We start from the raw sequence: 16,723 nt of genomic DNA on the forward strand, positions 1-16,723 counted from the left end.
AGCATATTCTAAAAGACTGTTTAAAAATCACCTACAATTGTACAGTTCTGAATAGGTTTTTTTTAATACAATAAGAGATTGAAATTCTTCAATCCTTACTGTGACAAAGTGGGGGTTCTGTCTGTACCACTTCTGAAGTGTGGATATTTTATGAAATTGTATCATGAAGTTACCGTGTCAAGGAAAGCCTACGTGTATGTGGATCCACCATGAATTAGCATGATTGTGTCATGTCTTCACCAGGCCAGAGATAATGGTAAGTGATCTGTACTCAACAACTATCTATTCAGAGTAAAGCATCTTGGGACAATGGGTTTGTTCTAGATGGAAGACACTTCTTCCCCTTGTCGAAAGGGAAGGGGGTTTGAGAGCTGTGGAAAATTACATAAAGGCATAACAAAAGAAGCAGGCGACCCCAGCAGGAGTCTATAAAGGGACTCAGAGGATGAACTGGAGCTGGGGAAACTGAGCACCCAGCCAACAGCTGCTGTTCTCCAGTTGCCCAGCTCTGAAGGCAGCGCCGCCACTAGCAGCAGCGCGGAAGTAAGGGTGGTAAACCAGTAAACACACATGCTGCTATTAGGGCACATCAGGAATTGCAGTTCTACTAGAATCAATGTTGGAAAAAGGATAAGCAAGGAGAAATTATGGACACTTGTTCACATTTCAAAAATCCGCTTGGACAGAGATCAGAGGACCAAAAGAAGAGGTAGGTCATATCTGGGAAAACCCGGACATATGGTGACCCTACTCACAGCAGTCCTAGTGGGTGGCCAGAAAGGAGCACTCGCTAGGATCTGTGACACTTACCATTTCTCTTTTCAAAAGCAGAGCTGATAAATAGCAGAGGTGTCTGAACTTCTTCCTCTGAGGAACCTCCATGACTGCCTGTTTCGGACATCCCATGATCACCACACACAATAAGTAAGTTGGGCAAAGAAGATTCTTCTTCCTGCAACTCGCAGGAAAAAAAAAGGCTTCAGTAATATCAGACATGCACATGCTTCAGAATAATTTTATTATTTTTACCATTTTAATAAAAATATTTCCTCTAATAATTTGTTTTTAAAATGGCTCTGCTTCCAGAACAGATTAGCAGAGATGCACTCAGCAACTGCTGCCTGCAGTACAGGTACACTGCCAGCATGCCGGATTTTGACACTGCTTCCACTCTTCTCCTTAATTTTGAAGTCTTAAAGCAAGAATAGCAGAGGAAAAACCCCAATTCTTAAAGGTTTTTTTTTTTTTTTTTTTTAAAGAGAAAAACTGATCAAGGTCTAGTCAGCCTCTTGACAATGTTGCTAGAAAATCAAGGAGTACCCCATCAGGATTTAAGAGTTCATAAAGGAATTAAAGATGATATAATCTAGTCTGTATCTCCTGGTAAGAAAAAAAAAACAGGATTTAAATAGATTCGAAGGACACACAGACTGAATTAGCAGAACAAGTAATCGTCAATATTAATCATGTATTGTATATTAGGACAAGAACCTAAAATCAAAGTGAAGTCTAATGAACTTTTAGAAGGTATTTACATTCCAATATCCTCTTTCCATTCACTCATGACTCAGATGTCTTCAGGCAGATATCCGACACGATTTATTTTTGTTGTGGGAGGGGAGAAGCAGAGGGAGTTTAAGTGAAACCCTCCAATGAGTTGAGCTAATAAATTAAAATAAAAACTGAAGAAAAGTTATTTTGTCCTTAATGTAAAAATCAGACATGGTATATTTGTAGTCTCCAATGATAAATGCAATACTTGCTCTGTTTGAGTAAGTGGTTTTATAAGTTTTATATTTTTCAAAATGTCCTAAAGCTTTTAGGGTTATATTTGCATATTAACAACTCTATTGGTTATCTATTAATGAATTATGCCAGGCCATTCCAACACCATATGGAAGGTCGGTTTTCTATTTTGCACTGAAAATAGTTCAACCTCTGATGAAAATGTGGGGCAGATACTTTCACACCAAAAACTAAACCAAGCTTGAATTTTGATAAACCTTAGAGAAAATCAATATGCTTGAGTTCTAATCAATTAAAAATTGATCTTAAGAAGTCGGTTTTGAGTCTCAGGATTTTTTGGGTCCTTCTAGCTTAAAATATAAACATAAAACTGAAAAATTGTACATACAGAGTTTGGGAGTCTTTCTGGGGTTATACTATTATTTACCCAAAAAAACCTTATAACTGAATCCTTAAGTGCTAACAGAAAACTTGATTTACAATAGCTACTTCTCTTTGATGCTGTATGCAGAAATCTTTATAACAATTAAAGAGTGTAACACTACTTTATTTTATGCTCTCAGTAACTTTTCCTGCATCCAAAGTTGAAGGCTAAAGCAGTGCGCACAAACTGCATGTTACCAGTTCAGGGGCACTTGTGAGCATTAGAAGACTTTCAACAAAGGATTAACTACTGCATTGAGAAGTTATGTTCTTCATGAAACCATACTTCAGGTTCAGCAACTCCATTCCTGAATAAACTCCGTTTCATGGAAATAATGATCTTCCTGAAAACAACTAGGGTGACCAGATGGGAAGAAGAAAATATTGGGACACATGGGGGGCGGCGGGGTCCCGGCGGCAGAGCAAAAAAAACAACAACAACGGAGTCCAATCGGCGGAGGGGAAAAAAAAAAAACACACCAGGAGTGCAAAATATTGGGACAAATTGCGTCCCCACCAAACATTGGTCGGGACGCGGGACAAACGCCTAAATATTGGGACAGTCCCAATTTTATCGGGACATCTGGTCACCCTAAAAACAACAGCTACCATGCTGATGATTCTGGATGTGATTAAACTGGTCGGCCAAATCAAGCGTGGAGCTCTTGAGCCAAATGAATGGTTTCAAAAGAGAAAAGGATCCGAGACAAAACAATAGCTACTCTAACAAATACTAGGATCTTTTAGAGTAATCAGCTAGCTCAGGAGTTAGTCCTGTTCTTCGTGAACGGAGGCGTTGCTGTGGAGGAGAGCCTTTCCGAAACTACTAGCCTTGGAGTCAACCAAAAAAAACAACAACAAAAAACCACCTAAGTAGAACACACAACTTTCGTTTTCAGAAAAAAATCAGCTGCACTTTTGAACATTAGGATTGCAGTATAATATTGGTTTTTGTCACCAGGGCCGGCTCCAGGCACCAGGCCACCAAGCATGTGCTTGGGGCGGCGCCTGGAGGGGGGCGGCACGGCGGGGCGCCCCGGCCCGAGAGCAGGGCCGCGACTGGGCTCGCCGCCCTCCCCGCAGCGCTCCGGCCGCCAGGGAGAGCGGATACGCAGCGGGCTCGCCGCCCTCCCCTGTGCTCCGGCCTGTGGGGAGAGCGGGGCCCCGGCCGGGCTTGCTGCCCTCCTCCCGGCGCTCTGGCTGCCGGGGGCTCTCTGGCCGCCAGGGAGAGCGGAGAGCCCCTGCCGCAATGGGGGGGGGGGCAGCCGCTGGCTTTTTTGCCTAGGGCGGCAAAAAAGCCAGAGCCGGCCCTGTTTGTCACATGCTTCCAGCTGTGCCCTCTGCCTAAAACAGGGGCCTTATAGAGTGGAAGGAAATTGTTTTTCTAGTCCATGAGCATTTGTGCTGTGTTACAGAGGAAAATCTTCAAAGCAGCAACTATTTTCATGATGAAGGGATTCTTTGTGAAAGTGTCCCTTTTATTTTAGTGGCGCTCCTGAGCCAACTAGGTAGCTTTGAGGATTTTGACTTTTTTGCTGGGCACTTCCACAAAAATCCTGGGCTTTGTGAAAGTAGACACTGTTTTGGCTAGAGATCCTCTCAATCTTAAGACTGGAAAATACATAAACTGTCAGTTCAAATTTCATTACACATCATATCAACAAAAGCATAAGAGCAAGGAAATGAAGTCAAGTCATTCAACTGTATATACTCTCAGTTCCTCCACCTAGAAACAAACTTCACCACAGACAATACACCACCATAACTCTGCCCCAGTAAGGGTAACAGCTTTCCAGCACCCACTTTCCCCTCCCACGCCATGTATTAAGGAGTGTGATTCCCCAGAACTGTGCAGAAAGGATAGAGGTGATGAAGGCAGAGCTATTTGTGGTGGTGCTGGTGTTGAAGTGCTGGGAAACTGGCATTCCTGCTGGGACAGAGTTAAGGTTGCAGTATGTCTACAGTAATGTACTACTGGGGGAATTCTGCGCCACTACACAAGCGCAGAATTAATGTTCCCCACAGATTTCCCCCTCCCCCTGCTGAATAATTGATTCTAAAAGGAAGGCAAAGGGAAGCTGCAAGAGGGATCATGCTGTAGTTACACCTTTTGCCTACCAGGGGCTGATGCAACACCAGAAGAGAGGGCAGCTGGCTCTCAGGCCAGAGCAGCTGCGGAGAGGGAGGCTGCCTTCCTCACAGTGCCCTGCCTGCGGAGTCAGGTGAGGAGGCACAACATATAGGGTGGACGGATAGAGCAGGGCACACAAGGCTGCTGGTGGGGGGGTCACACAGATGGGCTAGTGGGGAGGACAGACTAGGGCAGGAGCACCGGAGCTAGTGGGGGGCTAACATTGAGCCGGGGCTGAATGGGTGTGAGGATGCAGGACCACAAGGGGGCAGGGGCAGCTATGTCTGGCTGAATGGGGAGTGGAGATGCAGGGACACATGGGGACAGGGGCAGATGTGCCTGACTGAATGGGAGAGGCTAGGAGTCAACCAGCGTCTACATGGAGGAGGCTCCCCAACTCTAGAACAATCCCTCCCCCCCAAAAAACCCCCAAACTGTTCCATACTTCTCCCACCCACACCAAACAACCCTCCAAGTTCACTCCCAGGCTCCTTCCCAAGCAATTATTTTCCTCTCCCTCAGCTCCTCCATTACCCCTGACTCCCCCAAGCCTTTTCACTGCTTCCAAAGGGTGCAGGAAACACATTTCTGTATTGTGGATTAAATGAATTATTACTCAAAATTTTGTATTAAGATGCCTAGTAAGGAATCTATTTGTCAAAAAACATTTCCTGAATCTTTTTTGTTGTCTGTATTGTTACAGACATACTTGCTGACAGGTATTTTGAAATAAATTACCAAAATGAGTGAAACTGGCATGATGATAGTGTTATTTTGACAAATAAAATATGGTACGCAGAATTTTTAACTTTTTGGCACAGAATAACCCCAGGAGTCCTAGCACATGATGGTTCTAGTAGCAAAGTAGCAGCTTTCAGTGGAGTTCTGTTAGATGCTTTAACTTCATTTCCTCATTTTTGTAGCTTTGTGTTAGTTAGAGCTGAACTTTAACTGAGTGTTCTTGTGTGTTAACATTGACCTGAAACATACGCACTATTGCTAGCATCGCAGAATGGAAATACATTGCACCCAAATTCAAGTTATTTAGGTTGATACTCTTTATCACATTTGACTGATTGTGCTTGTATAGTATTGTAATAGCTTGAACATTTTAAAATAGGACTTGATCCTGCAGAGTTTTGACAGTCTTTTCTTCCTATGACTTCAATAGCAGCTCCTGGGTGCTCACCACCACTTTTGAAAAGCAGGTTATATTTAGGAGCCTAAATATGCCTTTAGGCACCTAACTTTAGGCATCTGCTTTTCAAAGTCTTGGCCAGTGTACTCAAGAACATCTGTTAATAAAAGTTGTGAAAGTAAAATCTTTAAAAACAGGAAATATTGCTACAGCATTACATATTTCCTGGAGAGTAAAACACTCCAATTTGAAGTATACTGAAATAACTATCACCTTAGTCTTCCGGGAATATTACAGCTGTGTTAGTCTATCACTATTAGATTTGTGTCCAGAAGTAAGTATTTCACCTTTGAGAGGAGTGAAGTATGAATCTTCTTGAGGATGTTATCCATTTCATAAAGCTTTGGTCCCACCAAAGGGCTGTTTGGTCCAGTCAGATGACCAATATGGTCCAATCCTAGGTAGTGAAGTATTAGTATATCCCAGTCTTCTCTTTTTAAGACATTATCCAAATGCCTGGTAACGTTATCATCGACCTTGTAGATGAAAGCAAAACATTTTAGAAAAATCACATCTTCCTATTCTACTACAAGTAAAGGAAAATTAAGTTGCTTCATTTGGCACCACACGTTCAAGTTCCATAGAAGTTAAGTGAGAACTGCAGGGTGCTCACCAATTTTGAAAATCATATTTGCTGTGTAAATCAGCTTGAAGCCCGGAACCTAACTGTAGGTACCCAGTTTTTAAAAAGTCTTGGTCCCCGCTTCACCCCTTTCAGCTGAAGAGACCCCAAAACAGATAAGATGTATATATAAAAATCAAAGAAAACAGGGCTGTCAAGCCACTGAAGGGCATTCCTTTTCTTAAAAAAAAGAACAGTTTAACCTTTTAACTAATTTTCCTCCCTTACTCCCGTCTTTCACCTCTATCTCCTTCCCTACTGGTCAGTAGGGAGTACTGTCTAATATTAACTCTTTTGTGCTTCTGCTGGTTTTCATTGGAGGAGCCCAGCCCCTCCCTTCCTATTCACTCTCGATACAATTTAAAGTTTTTAAACTTTCTACTCAGTTTGACAGCCCATTTTGAGTTTTACATTCATTCTAAGTTCTTCTCATTTCAAAAGAAAAGCTATGTAAACATTCAGTTCAATACTAACTTGTCTATTGAGCAATCAAGGCCTTGTAACAATGGAATAATACACACTGAAAACTTCAGATCATGTCAACGTTTCTAGAGGAGCAATGTGTATCTAATGTAGTTAAGTGGTGAAAAAACAATTTCCACTAACTCCTGTAGGCCTAACAAAAAAGAAGAGAGTTAGCTTTTCAAACATGGAAATAGAAAATACTTATGGCAGCAGCCACCTAATGGTCTCACGGTTTACTGGAAGAAGGAATCACAACTTCCAAATATTAACTGAAATTGTGGAAGTTTTTCCAGTGTAACATTCAACACATGAAAACAAGTGACTTCAAAACTCGATTACTTCCCTCCTCCCTTTTTGCTAAAATAATCGCATGAGCCACAGGAGCTATACAAAATCAATGCTTTCTAATACTATCTATACAATGGGATTAAAAATTTGGCATGGCATATAGCACTGATTCTAGCTTTGGTAGTCCTTTAAGCCACTAAAATCATGTCAGAAATGAAGTGGGGGAACAGAACACAGTAATTAGACTTACATGATTTTTAAGGTGCAAAGACAGACAACTGGCCAGGAGAGGGCAATGTGTGTGGGGGGAGGTGATAGGTGTGTGGCAGGAGACCCTGTTTTCTAATGTTCAACTGCATTAATGTTGTTGGTGATTCGTGAGAAATCAAACCTTCAACACTGTGACTGCACTTTTGCCACTAGTCCCAGACTTCCAACCCCGAAATCGTTCAATCCCTGCCACTGTAATCTGATCCTTTAGAACAAGATGGAGAGTTTAGCACAAACAGGCTTATGTAAAAGGAACAAACCGGTGCAGTATCCTGCTTACATCTGCCACTGCACTGCCCCATAGGAGCACAAAGAGGCATTTTGTTTAAGAACCACAGTTCCTCCCAGGGCTCCTGCATTGCAATGGAATGGGTGCAGGGAAGAATAGTTTGCAGCACTCATGTAGGAGCTGTACACTGCCCCCATGCAGCCAGCTGGCTACCACACCCCTGGCCTTCTGCAACCAGTTGCTCAGAGGAGGGAGCCCCTGGGCTTGCTTAAGCACCCAAAGCTGCAACATGGGTAACCTTTACAGGACTGCACAAGTGGACGGAACCCTTCATCCCTCCTATGCCAGTACACAGCCATGTTAGAGCACATGACAATCTAGACAAAACTGGATATTTTTGATAGCTGCATGATCAGAGATCCTAGCTATACTAATAGACTTTTTAATATTGGTTTGTACTATGGGCTAGGTGAGTGGACTGAAAACACGTCTAGCTTTGTTTAAAATTCCACAAAATGATCTAGTCTCCCACCACGACAAAGCTTTGTGGGTAAATCCTGCACATTAATGGACAAACGAAATGGCATATGCTTACTCTTTTCGAGTTAATTAGGCCTGGAAAAACTGTTTTTTTTGTAAAAGCGTCTTACCTCAGTATAATCTGACACAAAAAATGATGTTGTTCCATCATATTCCACAAAATGCTTTGGAAACAGTTTAACCCAAGTGTCGTCACCATAAAAGATTATTCTTTTCCCAGCTGTTTTTGCCTGCCATATCAGGTTGTCTTCCAAGAGTGCTGGAGAATTAAGGTTCATGATAACATCAATGAAGCCAGGTATGCTACCAGTCATCAAAGCCTAGAAAAATAAAGTAAAGTAAAGTAAACAGCAGAAGCTAAAGAAGTATTTGATACTTGTGTGAAAAAATGAGGTAAAATTAACAGTGGCCAGGTGTGGAGTGGGGGGGAGAATCAGGCTTACAATGTCAAAGCCTAAAAATAAATGAATTAACCCATGAATTGCCATACCAGAGTCCAGTATCCTGTCTCAGACTGTGGTCGCTGGAGGGGCTATACTGAGAATGCTCATTCAGGGCAAACTGCAAAGAATAGGGCAGACGATCCCCACAACTGGTGGTTTAATCGATAATTAGGTTTCACCAAGCTAGTAACCAAACAGCTTCTGTAATGCCCTCCTGGTTACCAAGAAGCCAAAACGCAGTTCTCTTTAAGCAATCCAGCCTTTGGCTCCCACCCAGACAGCCAAGTCTAATATAGTGAGGGTTAAACCTTATTCACCATATATAAAGATCTACCAACCCCAAGAGACCTGGTCACATTACCCATCAGGTCAATGAATATTTCAGATCTTACCCAAATACACACTTACTGCCAATCCTTATTAACTAAATCTAAGATTTATTAATAAAGAAAAAAAAGTTTCTATGGTTAAAGATCATTATACATACAGATATGAGTAAGTCCTTAGGTCAGTTTCATAGCAGAGATGGTGAGGCTGCTGATTTGTAAAAATCATTTTGGAATCAATTTAAAAGGTTATAGTCCAATAGGCAGTCCATGTGCAGAATTTGTTCAAATTCTTCCATGAAAATTGCAGGGTTAATCCAGAGCAGACTGCAGACCTCAGTCTTACAGATTTAGACTTTCCAAGTCAAAGTTTAAGCAGATCTGAGATAGCAAGGATCAGGCCCGAAACTTCCTTTATAGCTTGAAGCTCAGTGGATAAGCCTCTTGGCAGCAAATGATCACAGCAGGCCTTCCTTGGATGAAGAATAGGTAATGTACACTGTTGCTCTGAAGCTAACCTTTGTTTCCTAGGTATACACTGGGTAACTAGTTGCATTCATTAGCATAAGGCAATTAATCATTCAAACAGTTCACAGGTAGTTTTACTATGCAAAATCACAAATTTCAAAGAGAAATTAAGGCAATAATATTACACCGCAAGTATCACTTAAATGATATCCCCTTTTGATCTCTGAACCAATGGAATACAGCAATGCAACATTATAGGCAGGAACAGAAATTTAGCACCTACAAGCTAATTAGATCATGTTAAAATTTTAACAAGATATAGGTAAACAGACAAATACAATTACTATCTACTTTTAATCCTCTAACAATACAGACCTACATACCTAGGACTCTAGTCTATGTAACATGGCCCCTACAAGCAATGCCCTGTTTACCATTTCAATACTCTTCTAATATGTCCTCCTAAGGGTTGCTTTCAGGTCAACCAGCCTCCTGGTTCCTTAACCGCTAGTTCAGCATCACAACAAATTGCCATACCAGAGGGCATCTAGTCCTGTACCCTGTCTCTAACACTAGCTACATGAAGGTACAAGAAATCCCATAATAGATCATTTTCACATAGGGGAAAGCCCAGGCAATAGTTGTGTTTAAGCCCACACGGACACAGCCAATAGTAAAAGCTTCTACACTTACATCACATAAGGATAAAAAATTTACAATCCATAACAATGTCATTTAAAAAAAATCCTACTAAGCTCTCGGCCTCAATTAGGGACAGGAATATTCACAAACTGTGCTCTGAGTAACAACAAAAAAGATTCCTGATTTAACCAATTTTGTGGAACCTTACCAAATGTTAAGGATGACTAAATAAAAAAAAAAAAAAAGTTCTAATACATTCAAAAGAGGGAACAAAATTTAGGAATAAGGGAAAGGTGTATTAATCATGGATGGCAAGAGTTTCTAAAGAACAGTCTAAAAATAAATATTTGAGGGGGCACAGAAGTTTTCAAACATCAGCCCAGAGACAGCTGCCAAAAAAAATTTGCAAAGTGAGAAAGTTTCAGCCCAAGGAAGCAGAAGCCTTCTTGTTTTCATGGAAGTAAGTGTTTACAGTGATAAAGTATTGTTTATGCCTCTGCTGGTCTACAAATATCAGACTGTTAGCCAAAGCAGAGAAAAGTACAGCCCTCACCAAGGATTCCAATATAGGTACAGAAGACTATTTATGTACTGAATTATTTTATTGCATTTAATTTTTTATTCTGAGAACAGACATAATGGTCTACAACTGACAACGCATATTTGGCTAGGAAGTTGCTGTATCTTGCAATGTTGTTATCTTTATGTTTGCATCTTTTATAAAGCTATAGTTATCTGGGCAGAAGCAGTGGGATTCTTTGATGTTAAGTGTACTCAAACTTTTTATCGGAGATGAAATAATTTAAGACAGCCTCCAGGTTTGTATACAAATAGCATGAATCAGGAGGGAAAAATTCAAGTGATTAAGAGTTTTACTATGAATGAAATTCTAGGACCCTACCATTTTCTTTATATTACAATCTATAATATTGTTGGTTAGTTTTGCAGACTTACTGGTCTGCTGAGCGCAGCAACACCGAACACAAGTTATTCTCTGCAAATTTCCATTTTAGAGTAAAAAGTGTATGCAAAGCACCACGGTTACCAACAGTCAAATTATCTACCCTAAAAATGAATCATCACTACGCAGTTGAAACTGAACAAGTTTGAGACCCAGCTAGAATATACCGATGCTAAATCCACCTGTATGGGCTTCAGATCCAGATAACTAATGCTGCTATGATCATCACTGGTTCCAAAAAAAGAGAGCCAAGCAGCCCTGGATTTCTGTTAACTTAACCATCATTGAACAACATCACATTGCTTCTTTGAGAAGAGATATGGTCATATCGTAACCCAAACTGTGTTCGCAACTTTGACCAGAGTCCCAGGGGAGACAGCTGAGGTCACCCAATTAGGGTGAACTGCAAAGAATGGAGCAGACAATCCCCAAAGCTGGTGGATATTCCAATACTTAGATTTACCAAGCCAGCACAAAACAGCTTCTATAATACCTCACTGGTTATCCAGAAGCCAACAACACAGTCCCCTTAAAGTAACCCAGCCTTAGGCCTCCACCCAGACACCCAACTCAAATCATATAAAAACAGTCTACCAATCCCAAAGGATCAGACACATTACCTCCCAGATTAATGGATATTTCAGATCTTACCCAAATACACGCTGACACCCAATTCTTATTAACTAAACTAAAATGTATTAAAAAAGAAAAGAGTATTGGTTAAAAGATCAATATACATACAGACATGAGTACAGTTCTTGAGATTAGATCCATAGTGGAGATGGTGAGCTTTGTAGTTGCAAAGAGTTATTTCAGAAATAGTCCATAGGTTATAGTCAAATGTTCACATTCAGGGTGATTCCAGATTAGGACTGGAGATCTCAGTCTTGGGTTTAAGCTTCCCCTGCATGAAGCATCAAGCAGATCTGAGATAAAAAGGATTGGGACCCAAGGCACAGCTTGGAGTCCACAGGCGAACAATAGGCACTCATGGGGCCTCTGAAGAGGACCCATTTCCTAAGCATCACCAAAAATTATCTACACAGATTAACATAAAGCAATTGCCCATTTTCCATCAGTCTCAGGTGATTTGCTATACATTTCAAAGAGAGACGAACACAGCGATATCCTAGATCTACAGTTCATTTAAATAATAATCCCTTTTGATCTCTGAATCAATAGCTATAGTGAGACAGAAACTGTCTGTTTATATAGCTAACATTTAACAAGATATAAGTACACTGTGACGTTGCACCCCATAATGCTTTATGGAAATATGCTTATGAATGTAAATATGACATAACTGGAATATGTTTTATGCTAGATATGCCATGTAACACATCTCTGCAAAGGTTATGATCTACTGGATATATTCATCCTATTCGTATGCATGTATCATTTTTGTATTCGAAGTTGTGAATATTAGCTGTGTACTTGTTTGATTTTAAGTAGCCTTAGTAAGGCATTTGGTCAGCTTCTTTAGAAAGGAATTTGCAAGTTAAGGGCCCAATCAAGAAACACTTAACGAACAATGGATCTTGGAAGACTCCAATCCACATAAGAAGTCTTCCTGGAGACATTCAAGATAGCATGTGAGCAATGGCTGCTGCCTGTAAAAACTGAGTCATGCATGGACATGTAACTTGCCCATGTGACTCCAAAACTCCATCTTGGAGCTGGATTTTGCATAGGAGAGAGGAGGGAGTCTCCACCCACAAGAGAAAATCTATTTAATCCCCTGGGAGACCCCTCCATTTGGTCTTCAGCTGGCTCCACCCCTAAAGGATACCTGAAAGAAATTGGAACAAAGGACAGTAACCAGAGGGGTGTGAGTGACTGCTGGGCCCAAACTAGAAGGAAGCTAATCTGTAAAAGAAGCTTACTGGAACATCTCTGAGGGTGAGATTTTGTCTGTAATCACTTTCTTACCGTATTAGGTTTAGACTTGCGTGTTTTATTTTATTTTGCTTGGTAATTCACTTTGTTCTGTCTGTTATTACTTGGAACCACTTAAATCCTACTTTTTGTATTTAATAAAATCACTTTTTACTTATTAATTAACCAAGAGTATGCATTAATACGGGGGGGGGCAAACAGCTGTGCATATCTCTCTATCAGTGTTATAGAGGGTGAACAATTTATGAGTTTACCCTGTATAAGCTTTATACAGGGTAAAACGGATTTATTTGGGGTTTGGACCCCATTGGGAGTTGGGCATCTGAATGTTGAAGACAGGAACACTTCTTAAGCTGTTTTCAGTTAAGCCTGCAGTTTGTGGGACATTGTTCAGACATGGGTCAGGGTTTGTAGCAGGCTAGCGTGTCTGGCTCAAACCAGGCAGGGCACTGAAGTCCCAAGTTGGCAGGGAAAGCGGGCTCAGAGGTAGTCTCAACACGTCAGGTGGCAGTCCCCAAGGGGGTTTCCGTGACCCAACCCGCCACATATACACATACAATTAGTATCACCTCCAATTCTCTAACAATACAGGGTTGCATTTCAAAGTTCTAGCCTATCTAGCATGGAGTGGCCCTAATTACCATTCACACACTTTTCTAACGTCTCTAATGGTTGACTCTGGGTCAATTAGCCTGCAAGCTGTTTAACCCTTTCTGGCTATGCATCACAGCAACAAAGCCACACACACTGACTGCAAAGCTTTTATGGAAGCCAAGGCTATCGCTCTCGAGAAGCTTCAGCCAGGAACAACATCGCTTCCTTATATAAACATTTGCACAACCTTACCTATGAGAAAGGTCACTCATTCAGAGCTTGTACAATGATGTTACAGAGTGCTGGCTTCTAAAATCTCTGGTAACTTCTAAAAGATGGGAAGGTCCTCAGGTCATACTCAATATGCTCTTTTCAGTTATAAATCCACAGGCCAGAGCATGAAACAGGCAAGATTGAGATATTTCCAGGGTCTTTCATAGCCTTTGCCATGTGGATGGTGGGACGTTACACCCCATATTCTTATGGAAATATGCTTATGATACAAATGTGGCATAACATATTTTATACAAGATGGGTCTTGTAAGGTATAATTGGAAAGGTTATAATTTACTGAATGTGATTACCCAATTTGTATGCATGTATCATTTCTGTATCTAAAGTTAGGAATATTGACTATGTAACAATTACAACTGGGTGTGTTCTTGTTTTTGTTTATTATTAAACTCAGTTTGTGCAATTTATAACCGGGGGGGGGGGGTGTAAGAAGTTGAGCGTATCTTCCTCCACATTGAGAGAGGGGGCAAATTTATGAGCTTATGTTGTATAAATTTCTCTACAGTGCAAGACAATATCAGTTTGGGTGTACTTTCCAGAGGGGAGCTGCACTTGAATGCTGGGCCATTTCCTAGCTGAATCTTCTCATAGAGAGCTGTTTGCAGACTCTGTCAGATTCTACAGCTGGTGCGTCCCTACCTGTGTGTGTGTGCTGCCAGAGGCCGGAGAGTCTAATTCAGCAAAACAGAGAGAGGGAGCACAGGCTCAGTGACATCCCAGTACATCAGGTGACATCCCAGCAAGGGTGTCTAACCCGTCACAGATAGAATTTTACTGTCCCAAACAAAGCTCACAGGTTTCAGTTTGTGGTAAATTATTGGCACAAGATGGAGTCCAGGGTCATGCGAGCAAGTCACATTCCCTTACATGGCTTGCTGACTCTCAGGGGCAGCCATTACCCATATTCTGGCTGGGCCATCCACAGGAAGGCTCCCTAGGCGGGATGAGCTTCTTCTATGGCCCACTGTGAGAGTTAATTGCCCTTGAAGGGCCATCAACATAAAGCTGTCTGGCTTCAATGTAGATTTTATCTGGTGAGTGTTACCCCCACAAACATACATCTGGGATGCAGATATATATAGCCAATATTCATAACTTCAGATACAGTGATGATACATGGATTTAAACAGGATAATCATTTTTAGCACATCGTAACTTTTCCATTGACACCTTACATCAGGAGTGGGCAAACTACGGGCTGTGGGCCGAATCCAGCCCACGAGCCGTTTTAAGCCGGCCTGCGAGCTCCCGCTGGGGAGTGGGATCTGGCAGTTCCCCCGCTCCGGTGCTCCAGCCGGCTCCCGGAAGACGCAGCATGGCCCTGCTCCAGCTCCTACGAGCTCCAATGGTCCCCTCCAGCGCTCCAATGGGAACTGCAGGGGCGGTGCCTGTGGATGAGGCAGAGTGCCGAGCCACCTGGCTGCACCTCGCGTAGGAGCCCGAGAAGGGACATCCCGCTGCTTCCGGGAGCCGCTTGAGGTAAGCACCGCTCGGAGCCTGCACCCCTGAGCCTCTCCTCTCGCCCCAACCCCCTGCCCCAGCCCTGATCCCCCTCCTGCCCTCCAAACTCCTCAATCCCAGCCCAGAGCACCCTCCTGCACCCTAAACCCCTCATCCCCAGTCCCACCCCGGAGCCCGCACCCCCAACCAGAGCTCTCACCCCCTCCCGCACCCCAACCCCAATTTTGTGAGTATTCATGGCCTGCCATACAATTTCTATTCCCAAATCTAGCCCTTGGGCCAAAAAGTTTGCCTACCCCTGCCTTACATGATATACTTTGTACAAAAGTTTTGTTGCAATTGTCTAACGGTGGCAATTATCAATGATACACATGGTCCTATTTCAATCATACAGCATCACAATCCATAACAAAGGTTAATGGAACTAGGGCAGCAGGAATCTGTGGAATTCCTGCGGAACTGTTAAAAAGCCCTGGACCAGCTGTTCTTTTGTGGCTCCAGATGCCATCCAATGTTATCTGGGGGCCAGCGTCAGTCCTGTCCAACGGGCAAAAAGGCATTATTTTACAGCTGTAGAAAGATTGTTTTAACTATTGTGGCATTAACTCTTCTAGCCATCGCTGGGAAAGTTTTTACTTTGGTCTTGTTGGCCCAAGCTGCTGATATATTAAGGAGCAAGAGAAGACCCCTAGCTGGCTTTACTCTTGGCTGTTCCATGACAGAACAAATTTCACAGCACGACAGCTTGTTGAGAAAACAAGAGAATTCAAGCACTCCATTCACATTGTATTTGTGGATATCAAGGCAGAGTTTGACTCTGACAGGGAATCAATCTGGCTGACCTTGAAACTTGCAGGCCTCTCTGACAAGTATTGTAGAACATTCCAGCTCTTAAATGACAACTCCTCAGGCTGTGTTCTTGTAAACAGGAAAAGAATCGCCTTCTTGCAAATTAGGTCAGATGCTCAACAAGGATGTGTCGCTGCCCCAGAACTCTTCAATGCCATCACAGACTATGAGCTTGACCACACACTAAGTAAATGTCATTCAGGCATACACATTGTTAGGAGACTGGAATAGCCCCGAAACAGGCCACACCCTGAGACACTCCTTTTTCCCTGCGGTGAGGACCTTTACCCTTTCTTGTTTTTAATATTATCTTTTTAGTATGTTGTCATAACTATGAAGGGAAGGGTAACAGCTCTCTGTGTACAGAGACTCCAAATCCTTTTACCTGTAAAGGGTTAAGAAGCTCGGGTAACCTGGCTGACACCTGACCCAAGGACCAATAAGGAGACAAGATACTTTCAAATCTTGGGGGGGGGAAGGCTTTTGTGTGTGCTCTTTGTTTTAACGAGTGGTTCGCTCTTGGGACTGAGAGGGACCAGACATCAATCCAGGTTCTCCCCATCTTTCTAAACAAGTCTCTCCTATTTCAAACTAGTAAGTAAAAAGACAGCAAGGCGTCTTAGATTTACTTTGTTTTCTCAACTTGTAAATGTACCTTTTTACCAGAGTGTGTATCTTTGTTTGCTGTACTTTGAACCTAAGACAGAGGGGGGTCCTCTGAGCTCTTTAAGTTTGATTACCCTGTAAAGTATTCTCCATACTGATTTTACAGAGATGATTTTTACCTTTTTCTTTAATTAAAAGTCTTCTTTTTTAAGAACCAGATTGATTTCTCCTTGTTTTAAGATCCAAGGGGGTTTGGATCTGTATTCACCAG

At 42.1% G+C, this 16,723-nt stretch overlaps 1 protein-coding gene across 1 annotated transcript in view; it reads right to left on the reverse strand.

The window, feature by feature from the left end:
- The window catches only part of LOC112108272 (GPI ethanolamine phosphate transferase 2), a 122,749-nt gene that overhangs the window by 95,039 nt on the left and 10,987 nt on the right, over positions 1-16,723 (reverse strand). Inside the window, exons 3-5 of the mRNA XM_024202331.3 lie at positions 8,023-8,232; positions 5,786-5,974; positions 811-952 (exon numbers count right to left, since the gene is read on the reverse strand). Of these exons, the coding sequence (XP_024058099.2) occupies positions 811-952; positions 5,786-5,974; positions 8,023-8,232 (541 nt within the window). The remainder of the gene's footprint in view (positions 1-810; positions 953-5,785; positions 5,975-8,022; positions 8,233-16,723) is intronic.

The sequence above is a fragment of the Terrapene carolina genome, unplaced genomic scaffold, assembly GCF_002925995.2.
Source record: "Terrapene carolina triunguis isolate 2854851 unplaced genomic scaffold, T_m_triunguis-2.0 Scaffold33392, whole genome shotgun sequence".
In the NCBI taxonomy this organism is placed as follows: domain Eukaryota; kingdom Metazoa; phylum Chordata; order Testudines; family Emydidae; genus Terrapene; species Terrapene triunguis.